This window comes from Oncorhynchus mykiss, chromosome 28, assembly GCF_013265735.2.
Source record: "Oncorhynchus mykiss isolate Arlee chromosome 28, USDA_OmykA_1.1, whole genome shotgun sequence".
Lineage (NCBI taxonomy): Eukaryota > Metazoa > Chordata > Actinopteri > Salmoniformes > Salmonidae > Oncorhynchus > Oncorhynchus mykiss.
The window spans coordinates 18,783,684-18,809,379 of record NC_048592.1 but is presented as its reverse complement, the minus strand read 5'-3'; the positions used below and the strand labels follow the sequence as shown (position 1 = coordinate 18,809,379).

General features: G+C 43.1%; 1 protein-coding gene across 1 annotated transcript in view; it reads right to left on the bottom strand.

The window, feature by feature from the left end:
* Positions 1 to 25,696, bottom strand: part of LOC110508669 (TGF-beta receptor type-1) — a 90,333-nt gene that overhangs the window by 7,207 nt on the left and 57,430 nt on the right. The window contains exons 4-8 of the mRNA XM_021589377.2: positions 22,746 to 22,976; positions 22,140 to 22,307; positions 21,835 to 21,991; positions 16,087 to 16,211; positions 15,129 to 15,259 (exon numbers count right to left, since the gene is read on the bottom strand). Of these exons, the coding sequence (XP_021445052.1) occupies positions 15,129 to 15,259; positions 16,087 to 16,211; positions 21,835 to 21,991; positions 22,140 to 22,307; positions 22,746 to 22,976 (812 nt within the window). The remainder of the gene's footprint in view (positions 1 to 15,128; positions 15,260 to 16,086; positions 16,212 to 21,834; positions 21,992 to 22,139; positions 22,308 to 22,745; positions 22,977 to 25,696) is intronic.

Genomic DNA, 25,696 nt, shown 5'->3' with positions numbered 1-25,696 from the left:
TTTTGTGAAGTGCACCAGTCCCTCTTGCAGCAAAGAACCTCCACAACATGATGCTACCACCCCCATGCTTCACGGTTGGGATGATGTTCTTTGGCTTACAAGCCTCCCCCTTTTTCCTCCAAACATAATGATGGTCATTATGGCCAAACAGTTCTATTTTTGTTTCATCAGACCAGAGGACATTTCTCCAAAAAGTACAATCTTAGTCCCCATGTGCAGTTGCAAACCGTAGTCTGGATTTTTTTATGGCGGTTTTGGAGCAGTGCTTGCTGATCGGCGTTTCAGGTTATGTCGATATAGGACTCGTTTTACTGTGGATATAGATACTTTTGTACCCGTTTCCTCCAGCATCTTCACAAGGTCCTTTGCTGTTGTTCTGGGATTGATTTGCACTTTTCGCACCAAAGTACGTTCATCTCTAGGAGACCTTCCTGAGCGGTATGACGGCTGCGTGGTCCCATGGTATTTATACTTGCGTACTATTGTTTGTACAGATGAATGTGGTACATTCAGGCATTTGGAAATTGCTCCCAAGGATGAACCAGACTTGTGGAGGTCTACCATTTTTTTCTGAGCTCTTGGCTGATTTCTTTTGATTTTCCCATGATGTCAAGCAAAGAGGCACTGAGTTTGAAGGTAGGCCTTGAAATACATCCACAGGTACACCTCCAATTGACTGAAATGATGTCAATTAGCCTATCAGAAGCTTCTAAAGACATGACATCCTTTTCTGGAATTTTCCAAGCTGTTTAAAAGGCACAGTCAACTTAGTGTATGTAAACTTCTTACCCACTGGAATTGTAATACAGTGAATTATAAGTGAAATAATCTGTCTGTAAACAATTTTTGGAAACATTACTTGTGTCATGCACAAAGTAGATGTCCTAACCGACTTGCCAAAACTATAGTTTGTTTACAAGAAATTTGTGGAGTGGTTGAAAAACAAGTTTATGACTCCAACCTAAGTGTATGTAAACTTCCGACTTCAACGGTATGGCAATTGTCTATTTGATTGTTCATGCCGCACCGGTCTGTGAGCCGTGTCAATGCAATAGAATCCTACTCCGATATATTCTGCATACAACAATATCTCTTGCATAGTTTGTTTTGGTATGTTGCATTGAAAGTGGCTAATATTGCGTTGATTAGATCACAATTGCCAAAGTAAAGGAAAAGTTGAGTGTTAACAGGAAAATTGTAGGACAGTTTGACTCAAAACACAAGCCGAGATCTACCGCTCACATTTTTTAAACATGACTTATAACATACCTTATGCAACATTAACCAATTAAACTCGAGCCGCACCACATTATTTCTGCCTCATGCACAAATTCATGTTGTTACTCCTATGAACAGAGAAAGTGAAATATTCCTTGATATTAAAAAAGACCCAAGCTGCTAATAACAACTACGCAAGCCTATAGATACACGTTCCTACTCATTCAGTACCTCTGCAGTGCTTGTTGTAGTGCTGAGTGGAAATAGGAAGAATGCATATTTTAGAATTATAAAAGTGTTTAATACAAAGTGTTGATAGTGCTGAGTAAGAACTTACACCTGAACTCACTCATAACAGCATCTCTTTGCTGTATTTGTTGACAGTGTTTCTCTAGTCATGGTTTTAAATGTTTTGAAATCTCACCGTATCAACTTAGTTGTAGCTAACGGTCATTTCGGGCCATCCGTTTGGCCAGCAGTAGGCCTATAGTGCACTTTATTTTCTCTTTGGGCCTGCCGTAAAGGCCAAGTTCGTTCCTTCAGACACATGAAATGGTTTAAAATGGCAACAGTTTGCCTACCTGGTGCGCAGGGCAGCTGAATCGGGTGCACCCACTGCCAACAGCGCGAGACTAGGGCTGTTATGGTGACCGTATTACCGCCACACCGGCTGTCATGAGTCATGACTGGCAGTCAAATTCCATGTGAATTCCGCTTAGTCACGGTCATTAGGCTTCTCCAAGCTCTGACGCTGCAGATGGTCATTAGTAGCCTGCCAAACTTGCTACCAGGACTGTGTTCTATTGTCCCTCTAATCACTCTGACATCACTGCAAATATAATCAAAAATCGAATCAAACACTTCATGAGAGCCCATGAGCTCATGTTGCGCAACATATCTATAGGCTATGCAATTGCATGAGAAAATAGAGTTGAAGAGGAAGATCCCATCAGCTTTCTATAGGCTAGGCCTACTATATTTATTTCTCAACTTCCCTAATATTAAGCACATTGCTTATCTTTACAACAGGAGTATAGCCTACCTGGCTGGCATGAAAATAAGCCACGGGAAAAACAGGCTCCATTCACTATTTAAGTACATAGAGGACATGTTTTGTTTTTTTGCCTCTGTTCTGAGACAGGTGTATAACAATGGTCCAGTCTAAAACTTTAACACATATTATTTACTATATGTAAAGACAAAATGTATATTAAGAATATTCTGAAGGGTGACAATATTAGCCTATCACTTGTGAATAATGTATTATCACGTGTGAACGATGCCCAGCTTGTGCAGTAAGGCAAGAAACGGCACGTTTTTTTGCGACTTTTTCTAAATCATAGTTGCACACCTCATGAAGCCAAGCACATAGACCTATATGTTTTGATAAGGTGTGTATCACAACTAACGTGGCCAAATAACGTCTTAAAATTAAGCACATTATTGCACTTTATAACCGGTGTAGAGCCTAACTGGCATACATACATAGGCTGTGTGTGAGTTCCATGTTTGGGGAAGATCATTTTCACCATAAAAATGCATGGATTACCATAAACATATGCAGCAGGCTATCGTATTCAATGATGACTTCCACTTCTGAGTTAAAGCTGAATTCTTTGGTCCAATCAAAGATCCAAACTGCATTGCAGGTAGGGCATATGCAGTCTGTTGACAGAGGCAGACATGGTTGTATGTCTCCTGAGCTGTTTTTGCTGTCTCTGTGCTCCTCTCCTCCTTCCACCCCTGTACACCACTCTGCCAGAGCTGGCGCCAGGTGGAATGGTTGGCAGCAGCATCCTCTAGGTCTGTGGGTTTGATGTTGCACTTCTTCAGCTGGTCCTTGTAGCGCTTCATCTGCCCCCATACAGACCGCTGGCCAAGATGTAGCTGGCCATACATGATCTTCTGTGGCAAGCGCTGTGGAGACATTCTAATGACATGCCAAAAGCCAGCGCAGTTGGTGTTGGGTGACCATGGCCTCCATACTCTTGCAGTTGGATCTTAGCAAGTATTTCAGTATGGGACACATGGTGGCACAAGGTGAATCCCAGGATGCGCTGCAGGCATCTTATGTGGAATCGCTCGAGCTGCTTGTTGTGGCGACTGTAATTGACCCAGGCTTCACAGCTGTAAAGAAGAATGGTGATGCAGACGGCGACTAGTGTGGAGGTGGAGATCCCGGTTTTGGAAGACCCTGCATCTGAGTTTCCTGATGCTTGATCTTATTTTGAATTGAGGTCGATGATGCAGTCCTCCGAGAGTATGCTGCCCAGATATATGAAGGACGGAACAATTGCCAGTGATGTGTTCAATGGTGAAGACAGGCATGGTGGGTGGAGGGCTTGATCTCCATTGGCAGACCACCTGTTGTGGTGGTGTTGATAGACAGTCCCATCCTGCTAGACCCTCACAGTCGCTACAAGGACAGACTGAAGGGCTTTCAGAGTGTGGGCCACAAGAGCACAGTCATCAGCATACTGCAGCTCAAGAACCTGCTCCATCAAAATGTTGGTGTTTGCTTGGAGCCTCCTGAAGTTCACCGTAACACTGTTGCTGTCTTCAAGCTCTTTGTGGAAAAGCTGGGTGACATATAGGAGGAAGATGTTAAATAGTACCGGTGCCAGCACACACCCCTGCCTCACACCGATGCTTACTCCAAAGGGCACTGACTCTTGCCCTCCTATGGCCACCCGAGCCATCAAACCATCATGGAACTGGCAAAGGACGTTGACACATTTGTCTGGACAGCCACATTTGAGTAGAATTCCCCATAGTAGTTCCCTGCTCACAGTGTTGAAGGCCTTGGAGAGGTCGACGAAGGCCATGAAATGGTCAGGATGTTCAAGGCACTTCTCCTGGAGTTGCCGTACTGTGAATATCATGTTGACCGTACTCCTGTCCTTTCTGAAACCGCAATTTGACTCTGGCAACAGTTCCTCTGTGATGTTGTTCACCAACCTGTGTAGCATCACCTTGAACAGGACCTTGCCGGCAACAGCCAGAAGGGGTATCCCCTGACTGTTGTTCTTATAGATGGTGACAATGTTTGCATCCCGCCGCTGTTGGGGGACGATCTCCTCATCCCAAACCTCAGTGATGTGCTGGTGGAGCGTTCTGGTGCAGAAATAACCTCCCTTCTTAAGTAGCTCTGCCAGGATGCTGTCAGCACCAGGAGTCTTGTTTTTCTTGAGGGAACAGATAGCTGATAACACCTCTTGGAAAGTTGGAAAATGGTTGAGGTCTTGAATGGGTGGACAGACAGGCAGTTCTTTCAGGATGGAGAGGTCTGTAGGAGAATGCTGATTGAGTAGTGCTTAAAAGTGGTCAGCCCACCTCATCGGGATCTGGTTTTGGTCCTTCAAGAGAGTCAGACCATCAGCTGTTTTCATGGTGGTGATTGAGCGACTTCTAGTGCCATAGATATCTTTAGTTGAGTTGTAGAAATTGTGCATGTCGTTTTTGTCTGCATAAAGGTGGATTTCCTGTGCCTTATTCTTCCACCATTCATTTTGTTTGCAAGATTGTTTGCGCAATGCATGCCATTGCTTGCGAAGGGTAGCAGATGTGGGACTGTTGAGAATAGCCCTGTATGCTTTATGCATATTATCCAGTAAGGCTGTGATGGTGTCAAAGGCTGGGTAGAAGGCTGTTCTTAATTGCCAGTCCCACACCGTGCTTATGTTGTCCACCCGGAGGGTAACCTTTCCCTTTCTTATTTCTGGGAACCTTCATCCGGGAACTTGGTCTCACTCAGGGCAGCAATGTCAATCTTGTAGCGCCACAGTTATGCAGCAATCAAAGCTGTTCTCCGATGGGGTCTATTGCTATTATCGTCAGTGTCCAAAAGAGTTCCGATGTTCTTTCTCGCTAGTTTCAGGGGAATTATTTTCTTTAGCATTTTTCGACTGCTGAGTGGAACTCCCGATAGGTGCGGTAGTCTATCCAGGATGGAGTGAGTGGGCAATTTTTAGGCCACCTTTTCTAGGCCTCTCCCCAGCTGGGGTGAGCAGTGTGGCTCCTTAACAGGGCTGCTCAGTCACACAGGGGTCTGCCGAGAGCAGCTGCCACTCAAGTCACAGCTGCTGGCGACCATAATAGCCCTGTGCGGCTGCCACTGATTAAGGGCTCCCGGTGCATTCACTCCTGCCCCCGTCACCAGACACCCCAACGTTGCCAGACTTTAGTCCGGTTTCCGGTTGATGGCTTCACCGAGGCCTGAAGTGGATACCTGCGCAAAGGAAGTTATTTAAAGTGCCGCTGGGGTGCACAATCCCCAACAGCACTACTTCACTGTAGGAAGGTGAAATTCCAGTGGCAAGAGGGAAACCCAGGACGACCAGTATCTTCCACAGCTGCCCGAGCCCCAGTCTGTCAGCGTCCGCCTATCACGCACCGCCAGCACGCTGCTTTTCTCTCAGGGTGTTCTCCCCTAGCCTTTGTCGTACCAGATGCGGGACAGTGGTTGATAGCTGCAAGGACGTGTCCGTAAAGAGGTGGGCCTGTACAGATGCATCTCTGGGGCCCACTGCTGCTCCGAGATCCCCTGCCAGTTAGCCTGGAGTTTCAAGACAACCAGTAAACGTGTGCCGCCGCGAGGAGGCCCGACAGGAGTCTTGGTCATGGAGAGGTTTTGCACCAACAAGGGGAGACTTGTGCATGAAGCTGCTCCCCAATTCACTACAAGGGCTAGCCGGTGACAGCGACCTGTAAGCGAGAGTATGCAAGCACATGGTAAGCGGGCATGCAACTAACCTCTACCTAGGCACTACTGCACTAGATGCATCACATGCACGCTGCGGTTGCCTGCCCAAAAAAAAAAACGGAATTAACATAGATTGTGCCATTATACAATACATAGCCTACTGCATATATGCATGGCAAAACTGATTTAAGATGTCTTTGATTCATAATTAATTGGTCTGGCCTGAGTGTGTACTGTTCTTATGCATCATGGATGGACTGGTTACCTTATGCTACGCTTCAAAATGTATATCCATGAGTCTGGGAGTGAACATATAGCCCTAGGCGATGCTGTTGGTTCATTGATTGTGCAGGGCGTATTACAGTTAGCCTACAATTAGTGAATTTGTATTTGAATAGCCTGGTTATAGGGAATTTTTATATTTTCATAATTAATTGGGTGACACATTACCTTTAGCTATACAGAATCTCTCACTACCATGCGTTTCCATCTCCTCCTCTCTCTCCTTTATTCCTTTCTCGAGTGTGCAGACAGGCTGTCAACAGTTTAGTGAAATATGTTTAGTTGCGAAACGTTACTAATCGATGTACCCGAACAGATTTCACTTGGTTTCTCAAATTAAGCACTGGGTAGCTGCAAGAACCAAATTGGAGAGCCCATGGCATACAGAGTTTGGGTGGAATATCACCTGTCGGGCAGCCAAAGCATACTCATTAAACAGTGGTTGATGCAAGGAGTGAAAAAAAGTGTTATTGTATTTATTTATCAGCGGCTCATATTAAGCACATGCTCCACTATAAAACTGAAGTAGCCTACAAAATAGACCAACGTCCCATATTCAAGTGCATACAGATGACATGTATTTGTTCCCCTGCGATAATGGCCAATTCTAAACCACAACAAATTTAGCATATTAGTAAAGACAAGATTCAATTGAGAATAGTGAAAATACAATCACTTGATGAGAAAACAGCTGTGCAGCCTGAGGAAAGAAAAAGCGCAAGCTTTTTTGCTGCTTTATCAAATCATCAATAGCCTAGTCACACCTTGCAGCCCATATACTGTATGTCTTGATTTCTAAGACATTCTATGGTTTGTATCATTCACAACTAAAGATTCCAAATAAATCCAAATCTAGCATACAGGACCTGTCCAAAGTGTGATTGCTTTTACACAATATAGCCACGTCATACAGTGCATTCGGAAAGTATTCAGACCCCCTTTACTTTTTCCACATTTTGTTACATTGCAGCCTCATTCGAAACATGTTTTACTCAATCTACACACAATACCCCATAATGACAAAGCGAAAACATTATTTACATAAGTATTCAGAACCTTTGCTATGATAATCGAAATTGAGCTCAGGTGCAACCTGGTTTCCATTGATCATCCGTGAGATGTTTATACAACTTGATTGGGTGGTAAATTCAATTGATTTGACATGATTTGGAAAGGCACACACCTGTCTATGTAAGGTCCCACAGTTGACAGTGCATCTCAGATCAAAAACCAAGGCATGAGGTCGAAGGAATTGTCCATAGAGCTCCAAAACAGGATTGTGTCGAGGCACAGATCTGGGGAAGGGTACCAAAAAATGTCTGCAGCATTGAACATCCCCAAGAACACAGTGGCCTCCATCATTCTTAAATGGAAGAAGTTTGAAACCACCAAGACTCTTTCTAGAGCTGGCCGCCCTTCCAAACTGAGCAATCAGGGGGAAAGGGCCTTTGTCAGGGGGTGACAAAGAACCCAATGGTCACTCTGACAGAGCTCCCGAGTACCACTGTGGAGATGGGAGAATCTTCCAGAAGGACAACCATCTCTGCAGCACTCCACCAATCAGGCCTTTATGGTAGTGTCCATACGGAAGCCACTCCTCAGTAAAAGGCACAGGATTGCCTGGTTTCCTCCAGTGTCGCGTCTGGAGGAAACCAGGCACCGCTCATCACCTATCCAATACCATCCCTATGGTGAAGCATGGTGGTGGCAGCATCATTCTGTGGGGATTTTTTTCAATGGTAGGGACTGGAGGGCTAGTCAAGATCGAGGGGAATGATGAACGGAGCAAAGTACCGAGAGATCCTTGATGAAAACCTGCTCCAGAGAGTTGAGGACCTCAGACTGGAGCGAAGATTCACCTTCCAACAGGAAAATGACCTTAAGCACACAGCCAAGACAACACAGATGTGGCTTCGGGACAAGTCTTGAACCCGATTGAACATCTCTGGAGAAACATGAAAATAGCTGTGAAGTGACACTCCCCATCCAACCGGACAGAGCTTGAGAGGATCTGCAGAGAAGAATGGGAGAAACTCTCCAAATACAGATGTGCCAAGCTATTAGTGTCATACCAAAGAAGACTCAAGGCTATAATCGCTGCCAAAGGTGCATCAAAAAAGTACTGAGTAAAGGGTCAGAATACTTACAGTACCAGTCAAAAGTTTGGACAGACCTACTCATTCATGGTTTTTATTATTATTTTTTAAACTTTATTTAATTTTTTTACTTGTATTTTAGTTTTTTTTTACTATTTTCTACATTGTAGAATAATTTTGAAGACAACACAACTATGAAGTAACACATATAGAATCATGTAGTCATCAAAAAAGTGTTAGACAAATAAAATATATTTTAGATTCTTCAAAGTAACCACCCTTTGCCTTAATGACAGCTTTGAACACTCTTGGCATCCTTTCAACCAGCTTCATGAGGTAGTCATCTGGAAAGCTTTTCCAACAGTCTTGAAGGAGTTCCCACATTTGCTGAGCACTTGTTGGCATCTTAATCTTCTCTCTGAGGTCCAACTCATCCCAAAACATCTCAATTGGGTTGATGTCAGGTGATTGTGGAGGCCAGGTATTCTGTTACAGCACTCCATCACTCAAATAACCCTTACACAGCCTGGAGGTGTTTTGGGGTCATTGCCCTGTTGAAAAACAAATGATAATCCCACTAAGCACAAACCAGATGGGATGGTTTATCATGGCAGATTCTGTGATAGCCATGCTGGTTAAGTGTGCCTTGAATTCTAAATAAATCACTGACAGCGTCACCAGCAAAGCATCTGTAAGAATATTTTAAGACATAACGCAGAGGACTAAAAGGTCAAGAGGGAATTAACGATCAATGGAAATGGTTGTTTTTCTGCAATAGGGAATGAATGATTAATGGGTTAGAGATATGGGAGGAATTTCAGTCCGGGACTCATAGCTACATGTGGCAAGTTCTCATTGGTCCAAATTGTCTATACATTCAGCCTGAAACGGGATACATTGGCCAGATATTATTGCCAGGAATTCAAATTGGTCAACCACAGGCTAGGGTTGGGGTTTATAAATTACATCCTGCCCCTTTGTTCTGTGGATAATCAGTGAGGACAGGGAAGAATGACCATCTACTTCCCAGCATAACAACTATGATTTGTTCTCTTTGAATAAAGCTATTTTTCTCCCCCTGATTTGCTTTGGGGTCTGTTATTGATGAATAACATCAACTGATAACACATCCCCACACCATCACACCTCCTTCTCCATGCTTCACTGTGGGAACCACACATGCGGAGGTCATCAGTTCACCTACTCTGCATCTCACAAAGACAAGGTGGTTGGAAACAAAAATCTCAAATTTGGACTCATCAGACCAAAGGAAAGATTTCCACCGGTCTAATGTCCATTGCTTGTGTTTCTTGGCCCAATCAAGTCTCTTCTTCTTATTGGTGTCCTTTAGTAGTGGTTTCTTTTCATGAAGGCCTGATTCACACAGTCTCCTCTGAACAGTTGATACTTTTTCCAACCTACACTCTAAAATTTGAAATGATGCATTCAATACAGACAAGAAAAATATAATGTTATTAGTTTAAGCACACGGTCTATAAAAATAAAATAATGGATTTATTGTGATGGTGTATATTTAATGATTTAGACTTTTTATTAAATAGCGATGTTCCAAAGGCACGCATCAGCGGCTTGTATGTGTCGAGGCCTGGAGATGCGTGTTTGTTATTTAATGGTCAATTACCGGGAGACCGGCAGACTTTTGCATGACAAAATTTAATGACTGCTACAGCCACACCTGAGACAAATAAAATAAAAAATAGTAACACAAGTCTTTATCGTTGGGTTTTTTACAGGAATGTTTGGCGATCGACTAGGAATGCCTTGAAGATAAACTGGTTGGTGACCACTGCTCTAGAAAGTTGAGTGAAGTTCAGTGTAATGATTCTCTCATGGGCTGATATATTTCTGCGAGGCAATCCCGGGGAGCTGCGCGGCAGTCGGGGCTACTGCTCACGCAGTTTGGAGGGAACATTGCTTGTATCATCGCACATACTACAAATCACCAACAGAGGGCAACAATATTGAATCCATTTTCCCATTCACTCTATTGGTAATGCTTACCATTTGGATCACAACTGTAACATTTGCAGAGATCCCCCTCTGGAACTTTGATATGCCCGTAGAGTATATTATGTTCACCAAAAAAAGATCCAAATAAATTGGACATCTTCAATATTCATGCTTATTTTTAAATATTAATTTAAGAATTGTTATTGAAATAAAAATACTACTCATATTACAGAGCAAGCAGTAAAGCTTCACATGACACCAATTTTTGCTTTGTAGCACCTACAGATAAAACATTATGGAGTCTTAAAGGAGGTCATAAATATGCCAATTGATTGTTTTTAGATACAAATGTCAATAATCCATAAGGACCATTCTATGGATTTACATTTTGTGGAAATCCATAAAATCATGGTCTTTTTTGTGACCTGGTTTCATGAGGAATCACTCTATGGCTCTACTATTGCCAACTTGTTAACTGCCTAACCTGCTCTCTCTCAGGATAAGGCCAAATTAGCACCTAAATATGCTTTCCAGGAAGATAAATATGCTTTCCTAAATATGCTTTCCATTAGGAATGTTTCAAACAATAGGTCAAAAATACATTTTTAACCATAACTTCTTATTTAACCAATAAATACTCCTCATTGACTCACAATTTTTTGTCATGAAAACCGTATACCACAGGTATGACAAAACATACATTTTTACTGCTCTAATTATGTTGGTAACCAGTTTATAATAGCAATAAGGCACCTCCGGGGTTTGTGATATATGGCCAATATACCACGGCTAAGGGCTGTGTCCTGGCACTCCGCGTTGGGTCGTGCATAAAAACACCCCTTAGCCGTGGTATATTGGCCATTATACCACACCTCCTTGGGCCTGATTGCTTAACAACAGACCATTGCACCATACTGAATCTTCCCAGATCCTTTGTCTGCACTTATGGACTTGCCCGCTTCAATTCGAAACAAAGGTTTTCAATGTGGTTCAAGTCTGGAGACTGAGTTGCCATTGCAAAATGTTGATTGTGGTCAATTAAGTTGTTTAAAGTTTTATTAGTCGTATGTATGGGAAACACATGGTATACACTGTCCAACGAAATCCTTACTTGCAGGTTCCTTCAACAATGCAACAATAAGAAATAAAATATAAACAAAGTAAAATGGCTCAGTAGAATAGAATAAACATTTTAGTATCAGTATAATACAGGAATGCACAATTTATAATCCAATATTTTACACACTTTGGGGACGGGGGGGTTTAGGGGGCAAGTGTTTACATTGTGCAGTATTTAGAAATCATAATATGAGTCTGGTAGCAGCAGTTGTGTCACGTCTGCTCCTGCTCCTCCACGCCAGAATACTAACCACCGGTCCTGGGATTCATCATTACGCACACCTGTACTCCATTACCTTCATCATTTCCTCCCCTTTATGTCATTCTCCAGTTGGTATTGTTCTTGTGTTGTTTTGTTGTTTTATTAAAACGTTACACCTGCACCTGCTTCCGACTCACCGCCCCATCATTACTAGTTGTGATGTGTGTGTGTGTGTAGCATACGTTTATATGTGGGTATGTGCTAAGGTGTGTTGAGTCAGTGTAGGTGGTCAGTCCAGTTCAAGTGTTCAGCAGTTTGATGGCTTGTAGATAGAAACTTTCTCTGACCCTGTTGGTATCAGACTTCATGCTCTGATACCATCTGCCCGACGGTAAGGGAGAGAGAACAGCTCGTGGCTGGGGTTTCTAGGGTCCTTGATGGTACTGCGGGCTTTCCTCAGGTGTCCTGGATGGGTGGGAGCATGGTCCCAGTGATGTACTGGGCCGTCTTCACAACCCACTTGAGGGCCTTGCAGTTGTGGAAGGAGCAATTCCCATACCAGGTCGCGAAGCAACCGGTCAGGACCTTCTCGATGGTGCAGCAGTAGTATTTGGAGAAAACCTGGGATGGCATGCCGAATTTCTTCAGCCGCCTTAGGACGTAGAAATGCTGTTGCGGCCTCTTGACAAGAGTGGTTGTGTTATTGGTCCATGTCAAGTCCTCAGTGATGTGTACAAAGGGGAATTTAAAATTGCAGACTCTCTACCGCAGTCCTGTTGATACAGATGGGGCCATGTTCCCTCCTCTGCTTCCTGAAGCCAATAATCAATTCCTTTGTTTTGCTGATGTTGAGGGAGGTTGTCCTGGCACTACAATGCCAGTTCACTTACTTCCTCCCTATAGGCTGACTCGTCATTGATGGTTATCAGGCCTACAATCGCAGTGCCGTCAGCAAACTTGATGGACTAGGTGTCGTGCAAAGCCACGCAGGTGTGGGTGAACAGGGAGAACAGCAGAGGGCTGAGGACACACCCCTGGGAGTCGTTGTGGAGGAGGTGTTGTTGCCAATGATCACATCCTGTGGTCTGTCTGTCTGAAACACCAGGATCCAGTTGCAGAGGGTGGTGTCCAGACCCAGATCTCTGAGCTTGGTGTCAAGCCTGGTGTCAACACCCTCTGCCTTTTTTTTAAGGTATCTCCGATCAACAGACTGTATCAACATCTGTATTCCCAGTCATGTGAAATCCATAGATTAGGGCCTAATGAATTTATTACAATTGATTGATTTTCTTATATGAACTGTAACTCAGGAAAATCTTGGAAATTGTTGCGTTTATATTTTTGTTCAGCGTAGTAGAATTAAGTGTTTGTGAAGAGCTGGAACAAAAATCTGTAAACTCCTGTCTTAAATTTGCTCTCATGTACTGAACAAGTTTATGAATGTTAGAGGTTCATCTCCGGGATGTCCCTCACTTGGGAATTACTTATTCGACAATGGCCTGTGTTTTAAGGACTCACAGATAGAGGAAAAACCAATAAAAATGTTAACATTTATTCAAAGTGTTGATGTCCACATGTTTCTAGTTTAGAGGCTTGGGCATCTGGTGACTGCAGTTAATCTGTCTATTCCCCTGCAAGGAGACAGAAAGTCACCAATAATATTACAATTCATTCTATTGAACATTTATTCCTGTTTGATATGCATTTATATTGGATATGTTATCCTGTTATCACATGCCAGTATTTGTTTTGTATCCAATGCATTTAGCTTACATTAGGATGAAGTAACCTAGGCCTTCTAATCTAGTTAGATGGCATTATATTACCTTTCAATATTAGTTACCGACAAACGTAAGCATGTTATATTGAACATCTGTGTCATGTAATAATATGCAAGGGTGTGATAGTTGTATGAATTAAATCACAATTAAAGACTACTCATTATAAAAAAAACATCAGCTTTAATGCAATATTAGCTTCACAGTGAATCTCCACTATTCTGGCTATTGATCATTCTTAAACAGTCAGTAAAATAGCTTATTTAGCTATCACAAAAAAATCAGTCTAAGATATCATGGAATCTTACCAGTCACATCCACAACGATGAAGCTGCAGACCAAGCAATATGCGAGAGGAGGACCCCATACTGTAGGATAATTATCCTGGTCGGTGTCAATTTCATTCATGAACAGGTACTGAGGATATCAATTCTGTTACTTGTTATTCGTATCAGATATTTCCATTTTGGGCTAGGTCACTGAATAGCTAGCACCAGTTGCTCACGCTGCTACAGTGGCAACAAACATCTCACCCCTCGTGGAATGTGAATGGTTTATCACGTGATGCTGCCTTTGAATCACTTCCCAAGTGGCAGTAACCTAATAGAAAAGTGATACCTACTAAGGTATGTGCCTTTGGAGGTAGGTAGGCAGCTGCCTTTGGATTGGTTAAATAATAAGAGTAGGCTACGTCAACATTAGTTGCCATTCATACAAAGTTTCAAAACAATTGCCCAGCAATGGGCGCGAACTCCTGATGCTCTGAGCCAAAGTGTGCTGATCAGACCACTGCGTTACGGCAGTTCACAATGTTCTAGCAAGCCGTAAAAATACTTAATGGTGTGAGGTTCGTTGGTTTGCTGGTTTGCAGAGCCTTCCCCAAACCATAGCCCCTTAGGTATGGTACGACAGTGCATTGTATAGCCTACAAACACCACTTCCAGCTGCCTCCAGGCAGCGATTCTAAATATTCAAAAACATTTTTTAATTCTCCTGCTTCAGTATTATTTTTCTCCTGCGACGAAATGGGTCATATTAAGATCCGACATCTGTATGTATGCACTCACGCAGCCGAGTAGGGGAATAGCTTTCAAGATTCTTAGAATTGGTAATACAGTCAGGTGGGGGGGGGGGGGGGGGGGGAGAAAGAGCAGCACTGCTGAAAGAACACCAGTCCATCTATAGATTTTAAAGTGAGGAGCAGCAGAGACTGGTAGAAAGATGGGTCTTCTAGTCAGCTCTCCAAATGTGTCCCTGATGTGCTCATGTTAATTTAGTGAATAAGCTTTGAGTGATTTAAAACCGCACCTTTTTTTGCTTCTTTTCTCCAACCGCAGACAGAGTGAAACAAATAGACTGATGGGCCATTTAATATTCACCAGCCTGGCCATCAATTCAGGGGTTTGCTTTACAGCCGGCCTGGGATGCCTAGGCTCTGGCAGGAGCCATTGTAACCTTGCAGGGGATGATGATCAGATTACGATGCTTTATGACTGCAAATTGGATGTAATCTAATTGTCTGTTTCCAAGCAATAAAAATTGCATCAATAAAGACAGAGAGAAAGTGGATCTGGTGATGAAGTGGGAAGGCTTCTGGCAGGAGACCAAATAGGGAGAGAGTAATAGAGGAAACAAAAAAACAAAAAAGAGGGCGAGAAAGCGAGAGAGGCGAGGCAGACAGTTAAGAGACCGACCAAGAACAAACAGATGATATTCCCAAGGGAAGTGAAGCAGGACAAGAAGCACATAGTATGTCATACCTCGCAGCTCTGCCACCTGTTGGGGATGTTGGCCCGTAGTTTCTGGTCACACACCACCCTCCTCATCTCTTCCACCGAGGGGTCTGACTGGACCAGGTCATAGTAGGGCAGCTGGTAGTCCTCGTGGATACCTGGGGAGCAACAGACACGGGATGGGATTAGACACAAGGCCAATGGCAATCTAGGAACAAATTCTTACAAAGTGTTGAAAATATCAGAGAAAGGCAAATGATGACTCCAAGCCTTAGAGTGACAGACTAAACTAGAGTCAGAGTGAGTCCCACAATATATCCCAAACCTTGGGCCTTGTGTCAGTGGCAGGCTGCACTGTGTAACAGACATGAGGCTTTCAGAAATTAGCTGCGGTCCTTGGGGCCAAAACGAAAAAGGAGCGTAGTGTTATCTCCAGTGGTGAGTAAAGTACTCATTGTCATACTTGAGTAAAAGTAAAGATACCTTAATAGAAAATGACTCAAATAGTATTTTATTGGGTGAATTTTACTTGAGTAAGTCTAAAAGTACATGGTTTTAAATATACCTAAGGATTAAAAGTAAATATAATTGCTAAGATGTACTTATGTATCAAAAGTCAAAGTATAAACCATTTCAGATTCCTTATTTTAAGCAAACCAGATAGCCAGGGTCACACACCAACAGTCAGACATAATTTACAAACGAAGCATTTGTGTTTAGTAAGTCCGCCAGATCAGAGGCAGTAGGGATGACAAGGGATGTTCTCTTGATAAGTGTGTGAATTGGACCATTTTCCTGTCAAAATGTAACGAGTAGTTTTGGGTGTGAGGGAAAATGTATGGAGTAAAAAGTACATTATTTTCTTTAGGAATGTAGAGAAGAAAGTAGGCAAAGATAATAAAGTAAACTACAGATACCTAAAAAAACTACTTAAGTAAAAATACTTTAAATTACTACTTAAGTACACAACACCACTGGTTCTCACCTCCTATTGAGCATCTCCGTGCGATCTCCCAGAACACCAGGCCCATGGCGTAGATGTCTGCCCGCTTGAACGACTCAAAATGCTTCATATTGATTGAGTCATCCAGGACTTCAGGGGCCATGTACCTGAGGAGACATTCACCAGACAGTTCTCTTTAGCCTTTCAGACACAGGGTCGACAACATGAGCTCTTTACTCACTCTTCATTCTCAAAGAGTATCCTGAGTGATCATGGTGAACAAGTGTACTCTCAGTTAAGAGGTAATGAATGTACTATGCTGGTTTAAACATGAACGTTCTAAAGATGAATATTCTACACTGACCTTTTCTGATCCAAAGCTCCAATGACGGTCTAAAATCTGGATTTAAACATCCCTGTACAGTCTCAGTCTATTGTCTAATCCTTTACTAGGAGATGATCTGATCGAGGCGAGCCTTGCAGTGTCGTCAGGAGAGTGGGAGAGTAAAAGGGCAGGAGCGAGAGAAAAGGGCTATAGTAGGTTAGAGGTCACAAGAAAGGTCAAACCCAGACGACACTCAGAATTTTTATTAGCCCGTCACACTGTCACTGACTGCAGTGCAGCGCTGCGTGGTGGAAGGCCCGCGTGTGTGTTCCTGCGTTGAAGAGACGGTTGGCAGCAGACGCAGAGTGACATCAGTGAAGGGGATTGGCTGTGACATGCTCCTGCCCAATGCTTGCTAGTGTCGGCTGAGACCAGCCAAGCCTCCCAGCACTGCTCTACACGCCCCATGATGCAACACATTACGATCAACATGCCTCCCTCACACTCCCATCCATCCCTCTGTACAGCCGTAGCTTGACACAGGTAACCATTTTCACACCCTCATCTATCCTTTACACATCAAATCTCACATCCTTACTAATTCCTTTTAGCACTGGAAACCACACTGGAGTGGACACATTGTCCTCTTAATTATAAGACAGAAATAATGTGCATTTGTGAGAAATAGCATTAGTATAGAAAATACAAGTAATGCAGGCAATACTTTAAAGACATGCTCCGGAACTACTAAGTAGATTTTAAATGTGTAGTTCATACAAGCATAATCTATGAGCAGAATTACTGTCGTACCTTAAATTCCCTAGTTTGAAAGCTAATTTTTCTGGAATCTGTGCTGCGCAATCCCCCCCAACGCGGGCTTAGCCCACTAGCGATTCGAGTCCTAGCCAATGAGTTTTAGCGCCTTGTCATTTGAGTGACATCTAGCAAGATGCACACAGAAGAGAGAGAGAGAGCAATGATGTGGTGCACATACAGTACCAGTCAAAAGTGTGGACACACCTACTCATTCAAGGGTTTTTCCTTTATTTTGACTATTTTCTACATTGTAGAATAATAGTGAAGACATTAAAACTATGAAATAACACATATGGAATCATGTAAACAAGAAAAACAAGTGTTAAACAAATCAAAATATATTTTATATATTTGAGATTCTTCAAAGTAGCCACCCTTTGCCTTGATAACAGCTTTGCACACTTTTGGCATTCTCTCAACCAGCTTCACCTGGAATGATTTTCCAACCGTCTTGAAAGACCTCAACCATCTCAATTGGGTTGAGGTTGGGTGATTGTGGAGGCCAGGTCATCTGATGCAGCACTACATCACTCTCCATCTTGGTCAAATAGCCCTTACACAGCCTGGAGGTGTTGGGTCATTGTCCTGTTGAAAAACAAATGAAATCCCATCTGGTTTGCTAAATAAATTCTAAATAAATCACTGACAGTGTCACCAGCAAAGCACCCCCACACCACCTTCACGGTGGGAACCAGATCATCGGTTCACCTACCCTGTGTCTCACAAAGACACGGCGGTTGGAACCAAAAATCTCAAATGTAGACCAAAGGACAGGTTTCCACAGGTCTAATGTCCATTGCTCGTGTTTCTTGGCCCAAGCAAGTCTCTTCTTCTTATTGGTGCCCTTTAGTAGTGGTTTCTTTGCAGCAATTTGACATGACGGCCTGATTTACACAGTGTCCTCTAAACAGTTGATGTTGAGATGTGTCTGTTACTTGAACTCTGAAGAATTTATTTGGGCTTCAATTTCTGAGGCTGGTAACTCTAAGGAACTTCTCCTCTGCAGCAGATATAACTCTTGGTCTTCCTTTCCTGTGGTGGTCCTCATGAGAGCCAGTTTCATCATAGCGTTTGATGGTTTTTGCAACTGCACTTGAAGAAACTTTCAAAGTTCTTGACTGACCTTCATGTCTTAAAGTAATGATGGACTGTCGTGTCTCTTTGCTCATTTGAGATGTTCTTGCCTTAATATGGACTTGGTCTTTAACAAATAGGGCTATCTTCTGTATACCACCCCTACCTTGTCACATCAGAACTGATTGACTCAAAGCATTAAGAAGGAAAGAAATTCCACAAATTAACTTCTAACAAGGCACACCTGTTAATTTAAATGCATTCCAGGTGACTACCTCATGAAGCTGGTTGAGAGAATGCCAAGAGTGTGAAAGCTGTCATCAAGGCAAAGGGTGGCTACTTTGAATAATATATATTTTTGATTTAACACATTTTTGGTTACTACATGATTCCATATGTGTTATTTCATAGTTTTGATGTCTTCACCATTATTCTACAATGTAGAAAATAGTAAAAATATTGAAAATCCCTTGGTTGAGTAGGTGTCCAAACTTTTGACTGGTACTGTATCTGCACATGTGACATAGTACACCATTTTCAGGAACCACTTTTAGCTCGTGAGCTCTACTTTCAGAACTACTGGCTAAAAAGTACAAAAAAGTACCAGAGAATCTTTAAACTTCTACCTGAGTAGAGTAATGGACCAAACAGATCAGATTTCAATCCTTTGCCAACACATGCTCCGTCTACTGAGCCGTTTAAGATTTCAGAGATAAAGCTGTATCTACTCCTCAGCACTCTCTTTCCCCCTTCACTCCTCAGCTCTCCCACTATCACCCACAGGCATCTAATATCAACAGGCTCTATGACTAAGATGTGATTTTCCCTGAGCACAAGCCACAGAGACTCAATACTGACGGCACACTAGTAAGGGCATACACAGTCGTGTGGATTAAGGCATCAGAGAAAAACAATGTAACCTGCACTCAAGTAGAGTTATGGTTCATCCAAATAAGATTACAAATGACATTAAATATACATCTGTGCTTCTATATGTGTTCTTGTGTTTCAAATTATTACTTGTATTTACAGGATACACATGGTATACACTGTCCAATGAAATGCTTACTTGTAGGTTCCTTCGACAATGCAACAATACGAAATAAATTATAAGAATACAAAAGTAAATGGCTCAGTGGAATAGAATAAAACCTTAGCATAAGAATAAACATTTAGAATAAACATTTTAGCATAAGTATAATACATGAAGGCATGCGTGTGGGTGGATGTATCCCCCCAGACAATGGTTTCCCTGTGCAGTAGGGCTGTCCCTGACAACAACAAAAAATCTTGGTTGACCAAGAGTTGTCTGTTTTTTCTTTCAAATTTAAAATTTTTTATTTTTCCATATACACACACCGTATGTGTTTGAATAAAATCAACTATGCTGAACAAAAATATAAAACGTAACGATTTCAAAGATTCTACTGAGTTAGTTCATAAGGAAATCAGTCAATTTAAATAAATAAATTAGGCCCGAATCTATGGGCAAGGTTTTAGCCATGGGTGGGCCTTGGAGGGCATAGGCTCACCCACTTGGCAGCCAGGCCCACCCACTGGAGGTAGGCCCTGCATTCAGAATTTGTTTTTCTCCCAGGGCTTTATTACAGATAGAAATACTCATCAGCACCCCCCACCCCCACACAAATGATCCCGCAGGTGAAGAAACAGGATGTGGAGGTCCTGAGCTGTTGTGGTTACACGTGGTCTGTAGTTGTGAGCATGCTTGAACATCCTGCTAAATTCTGTAAAAGGACATTGGAGGAAGTTTTCGGTAGAGAAATTAACATTCAATTATCTGGCAACAGCTCTGGTGGACATTCCTGCAGTCAGCATGCCAATTGCACTATTCCTCAAAACATGAGACATCTATGGCATTGCGTTGTGTGACAAAACTGCACATTTTAGTGGCCTTTTATTGCCCCCAGCTCAAGGTGCACCTGTGTAATGATCATGCTGTTAAATCAGCCTCTTGCTATGCCACACCTATCAGGATTATCTTTGCAAAGGAGAAATGCTCACTAACAGGGATTTAAACAAATTTGTGCACACAATTTGAGAGAAATAAGCTTTTTCTGCATATGGAAAATGTATGTTTTTTTCAGCTCATGAAACATGGGACCAACACTTTACATGTTGCGTTTATATTATTATAATTTTACCCCCTTTTTCATGATATCCAATTGGTAGTTACAATCTAGTCTCATCGCTGCATCTTATCCAACGGGCTTGGGAGAGGCGAAGGTCAAGTCATGCATCCTCCAAAACGTCACCCACCAAGCCTCGCTGCTTTTTAACAGCTGCTCGCTTAACCCAGAAGCCAGCCGCACTAATGTATTGGAGGAAATACCATTCAACTGACGACTGGAGTCAGCTTGCAGGTGCTAAACCTGCCACAAGGAGTCAACAGAGAGCGATGGGCCTCCTACTCTGTCCCAGATGCTAAAATATGCATATTATTAGTAGTATTCTGTCTACTGTTCTGTCTACTAGAGATAAAAGTACTTTAGTGAGAAAAGTACTAATCAATCCCAGAACAACAGCAAAGGACCTTGTGAAGATGCTGGAGGAAACAGGTACAAAAGTATCTATATCCACAGTAAAACGAGTCCTATATCGACATAACCTGAAAGGCCGCTCAGCAAGGAAGAAGCCAAAGCTCCAAAACAGCCATAAAAAAGCCAGACTACGATTTGCAACTGCACATGGGGACAAAGATCGTACTTTTTGGAGAAATATCCTCTGGTCTGATGAAACAAAAATATAACTGTTTGGCCATAATGACCATTGTTATGTTTGGAGGAAAAAGGGGCAGGCTTGCAAGCCAAAGAACACAATCTCAACCGTGAAGCACGGGGGTGGCAGCATAATTTTGTGAGGGTGCTTTGCTGCAGGAAGGACTGGTGCACTTCACAAAATAGATGGCATCATGAGGTAGTACAGTTACGTGGATATAATGAAGCAAAATCTCAAGACATCTGTCAGGAAGTTAAAGCTTGGTCACAAATGGGTCTTCCAAATGGACAAGCATACAAGCATACTTCCAAAATTGAGGCAAAATGGCTTAAGGACAACAAAGTCAAGGTATTGGAGTGGCCATCACAAAGCCCTGACCTCAATCCCATGGAAAATGTGTGGGAAGAACTGAAAAAGCGTGTGCGAGCAAGGAGGCCTACAAACCTAACTCAGTTCACCAGCTCTGTCAGGAGGAACGGGCCAAGATTCACCCAATTTATTGTGGGAAGCTTGTGGAAGGCTACCAAAAACGTTCCACCCAAGTTAAACAAGTTAAAGGCAAAGCTACCAAATACTAATTGAGCGTATGTAAACTTCTGACCCACTGGGAATGTGATCTGGTGGACATGAATGCATCTGGTGGACATGAGGCCTTAGAGTGATGGACCGTGCCATCCCAGGGGGCTCCGCAATGGATTAGTCCACTGAGACAGGCGTATCAGACGTCTTGCGCACCAAAAATGTAAAATTGCAACTGCTCGACTAAAGAAATTCCGGTCGACCAACAGCCTATCTACCAATCCTCTAAATGGAGTCAGCCCTACTGTGCAGCCAGTCACCTCTTGGTTCCAACTCTGTGATTGGGGGCGATGTCGATGGTGTCGGTGGCGGAGTCGTGGCGGACAGCCAATCCCAGGTCAGCGATGCAGCAGGTACCATTCTTCTTCACCAGGATGTTCTTAGACTTCAGGTCGCGGTGGGCGATGGCTGGTTTACCTGGGGGGAGAGGGTGGGAGAGAAGTAGAAAAGGAAAATAGCTATACAGAGAAAGGAAAAGCTGAGTGCAGAGTAAAACCACCACATTTCATTACTCTATATGTATGTTATGTGGATACATGTGCCACATTTGATTGGTCCTCCTCACCTTGCGTGCCGACAATCTCCATGTGCAGGTGAGCCAGGCCACTGGAGGTGGACAAGGACAGCTTGATCATGCCCTCCACTGTCACCGTGTACCTGTTCAAGTAGTCAAACAGGGAGCCATGCTCATGGTAATCTGATACCAGCCACAGCTGGGTCCACGTGCCGTTATCTTTGAGGAGAGCAAGGACAGCGAGAGGGGCAGAGGGAGGAGAGTGTGAAAGAGAGTGAGCTACTGTATCCTATTCCACAGGGAAACACTTTACATAATGATTGCACTTACAACAGATTATCTCATCATTGAAAGGCTGCCTGCTAGCATCCTGACAATACAGTCTGGGTCCCAGCCAAACACACAGTTCTCACTGCTTGTCAGCTGATTTAGGCATGTGTGGCTTCTAAGTACACTGACACAAATTTAAGAGCATTATAGAAGTTATAGAAAATAGAACCAGTACTGGGTCATGTTCAGTAAGGCACACTGTAGAAACATATTTTACAACAGAAAATAAAAACCTGGCCACTTATTGGACAAGTTTAGAAAGTACCTTCCTGTTTGTAAATGTTTTCTCCCTAATGAACACAACGCTGGCACAATGTGCCCTCTGACCTTTGTTGTCAGCAGCGATGAAGCCCAGAATGTTCTCATGGCGCAGCATGACCGTCTGGTAGATCTCAGCCTCGCGAAACCACGAGCGCTCCTCCCGAGATGAGAAGATCTTAACGGCCACCTCCTCTCCTCGCCAGCGGCCCCGCCACACCTCCCCGAACCTCCCCTTCCCAATGCTCTCCTGCAGGATAATGGTCCTTGCTATGGTCCTCTGCACCAGCAGGGGCAGGCCTGCAGAAGGGGATGGAGAGAGAGCACAGTTATGGATATTTTTCAAAGCAGTTCAAGCAGACCTTGAGTAAAAAGCAAGCCATTAGATCCAAAATGTGTCTTTGTTGATAAATCCAATGTGTGCTCAAGGCCAGATTTTACGAACATTGAGGGAGACAGATGTACAGTCCGTGGCCAAAAGTTTTGAGAATGACAAATATTAATTTTCACAAAGTCTGCAGCCTCAGTTTGTATGATGTCAATTTGCATATACTCCAGAATGTTATGAAGAGTGATCAGATGAATTGCAAAATCCCTCTTTGCCATGCAAATTGACTAAATCCCCCAAAAACATTTCCACTGCATTTCAGCCCTGCCACAAAAGGACCAGCTGAAATCATGCCAGTGTTCCTCTCGTTAACACAGGTGTGAGTGTTAACGAGGACAAGACCGAAGATCATTCTGTCATGCTGATTGAGTTCGAATAACAGACTGGAAGCTTCAAAAGGAGGGTGGTGCTTGGAATCATTGTTATTCCTTTGTCAATCATGGTTATCTGCAAAGGAAACACGTGCCGTCATCATTTCTTTGCACAAAAAGGGCTTCACAGGCAAGGAGATTGCTGCCAGTAAGATTGCACCTAAATTAACCATTTATCGGATCATCAAGAACTTCAAGGAGAGTGGTTCAATTGTTGTGAAGAAGGCTTCACGGCGCCCAAGAAAGTCCGGCAAGCGCCAGGACCGTCTCCTAAAGTTGATTCAGCTGTGGGATCGGGGCACCACCAGTACAGAGCTTGCTCAGGAATGACACCAGGCAGGTGTGAGTGCATCTGCACGCACAGTGAGGAAAATACTGAGGATAGCCTGGTGTCAAGAAGAGCAGCAAAGAAGCCACTTCTCTCCAGGAAAAACATCAGGGACAGACTGATATTCTGCAAAAGGTACAGGGATTGGACTGCTGAGGACTGGGGACTGAGTCATTTTCTCTGATGAATCCCCTTTCCGATTGCTTGGGGCATCAGGAAAAAAGCTTGTCTGGAGAAGACAAGGTGAGCGCTACCATCAGTCCTGTGTCATACCAACAGTAAAGCATCATGAGACCATTAATGTGTGGGGCTGCTTCTCAGCCAAGGGAGTGGGGGCTCACTCACAATTTTGCCTAAGAACACAGCCATGAATAAAGAATGGTACCAACACATCCTCCGAGAGCAACTTCTCCCAACCATCCAGAAACAGTTTGGTGATGAACAATGCCTTTTCCAGCATGATGGAGCACCTTGCCATAAGGCAAAAGTGATAACTAAGCGGTTCGGGGAACAAAGCATCGATATTTTAGGTCCATGGCCAGGAAACTCCCCAGACCTTAATCCCATTGAGAACTTGTGGTCAATCCTCAAGAAGCGGGTAGACAAACAAAAACCCACAAATTCTGACAAACTCCAAGCATTGATTATGCAAGAATGGGCTGCCATCAGTCAGGATGTGGCCCAGAAGTTAATTGACAGCATACCAGGGCGGATTTCAGAGGTCTGGAAAAAGAAGGGCCAACACTGCAAATATTGACTCTTTGCATCAACTTCATGTAATTGTCAACAAAAGCCTTTGACATTTATGAAATGCTTGTAATTATACTTCAGTATTCCATAGTAACATCTGACAAAAATATCTAAAGACACGGAAGCAGCAAACTTTGTGGAAATTAATATTTGGGTCATTCTCAAAACTTTTGGCCACGACTGTACAGTAAGAAAACATCAACAGTCAGACCTGCAGCTATTCTGTTTCAAAGACGTAGAACAAAAAGGTATCTGAGAATAGAACAAATTAACACTGTCTGAAGAGTGACGGTCTTCCATGTTCTCTCATTCTCTAATTTGGAGGTCTGTCTGTCTGGTTTCATCTGGTGTATGTGTACATAAAACAATCTACAGCGTGCTTCTGCCCACATTCCGGCTGCCTGGCTGGTCTGCATTCTTTCCATTCTCTTAAACCTGGCCATTAAAACTCAATGAGCGGAGAGAATAGCCAGCAAGTTCGTGCCAGTTGGAGGGCAGAGAAAAACAAATACTGTCCCGACCTCGCTTCAACAGAGGGTTCATTTTTGAGGCAAACTTGCCCTAACAAGAGTTACTAAATAACTTCTAATCTCAAGTTCTATGGACAGTTAATGTAAAAGCCCTCAGAGGATGATGGCCACACATGAGATGTTGACACATCAAAAGGGTTGGCTGTAAGAGAGTGTATGATGAGGCTATGATGATAGGTCAAAACTATGTGATTGGAAACATGAATTAGATTATATTTCTCTGATTGAATGATGGTCCTCGTCTGGTCCTCGTCCTCGTCACAGCCTAGCCGGCTGCTAAACTGATGTATTAATGAACACACGTCTCCTTATCATTCACTGAATCAGTCATAGCGAAGAACATTTCCAGCAGCATATTGGCTCTCATCTCGCAAACCACTCTTTTGGAATTTAACAATTGAAGAGTATTGAACAACTTCTTCAATACAACCCACTGAGTATATGAGAAACTAAGAGCTCACAAGGTCAGGATTGCAGCTCTATGGAAACTTCTAAGCCTTTTCAGAACAACTTACATAAGCGGTCAGTTAATGACATTTGTCTGTGCCTACCGACAGACTTGTCCATTGGGCTGATATAACTATGACACAAATCCTCAAAGTATCCCCCCCACCTCTAGATGGAATACTTTAATCAATCCTAAGGGAGATTAT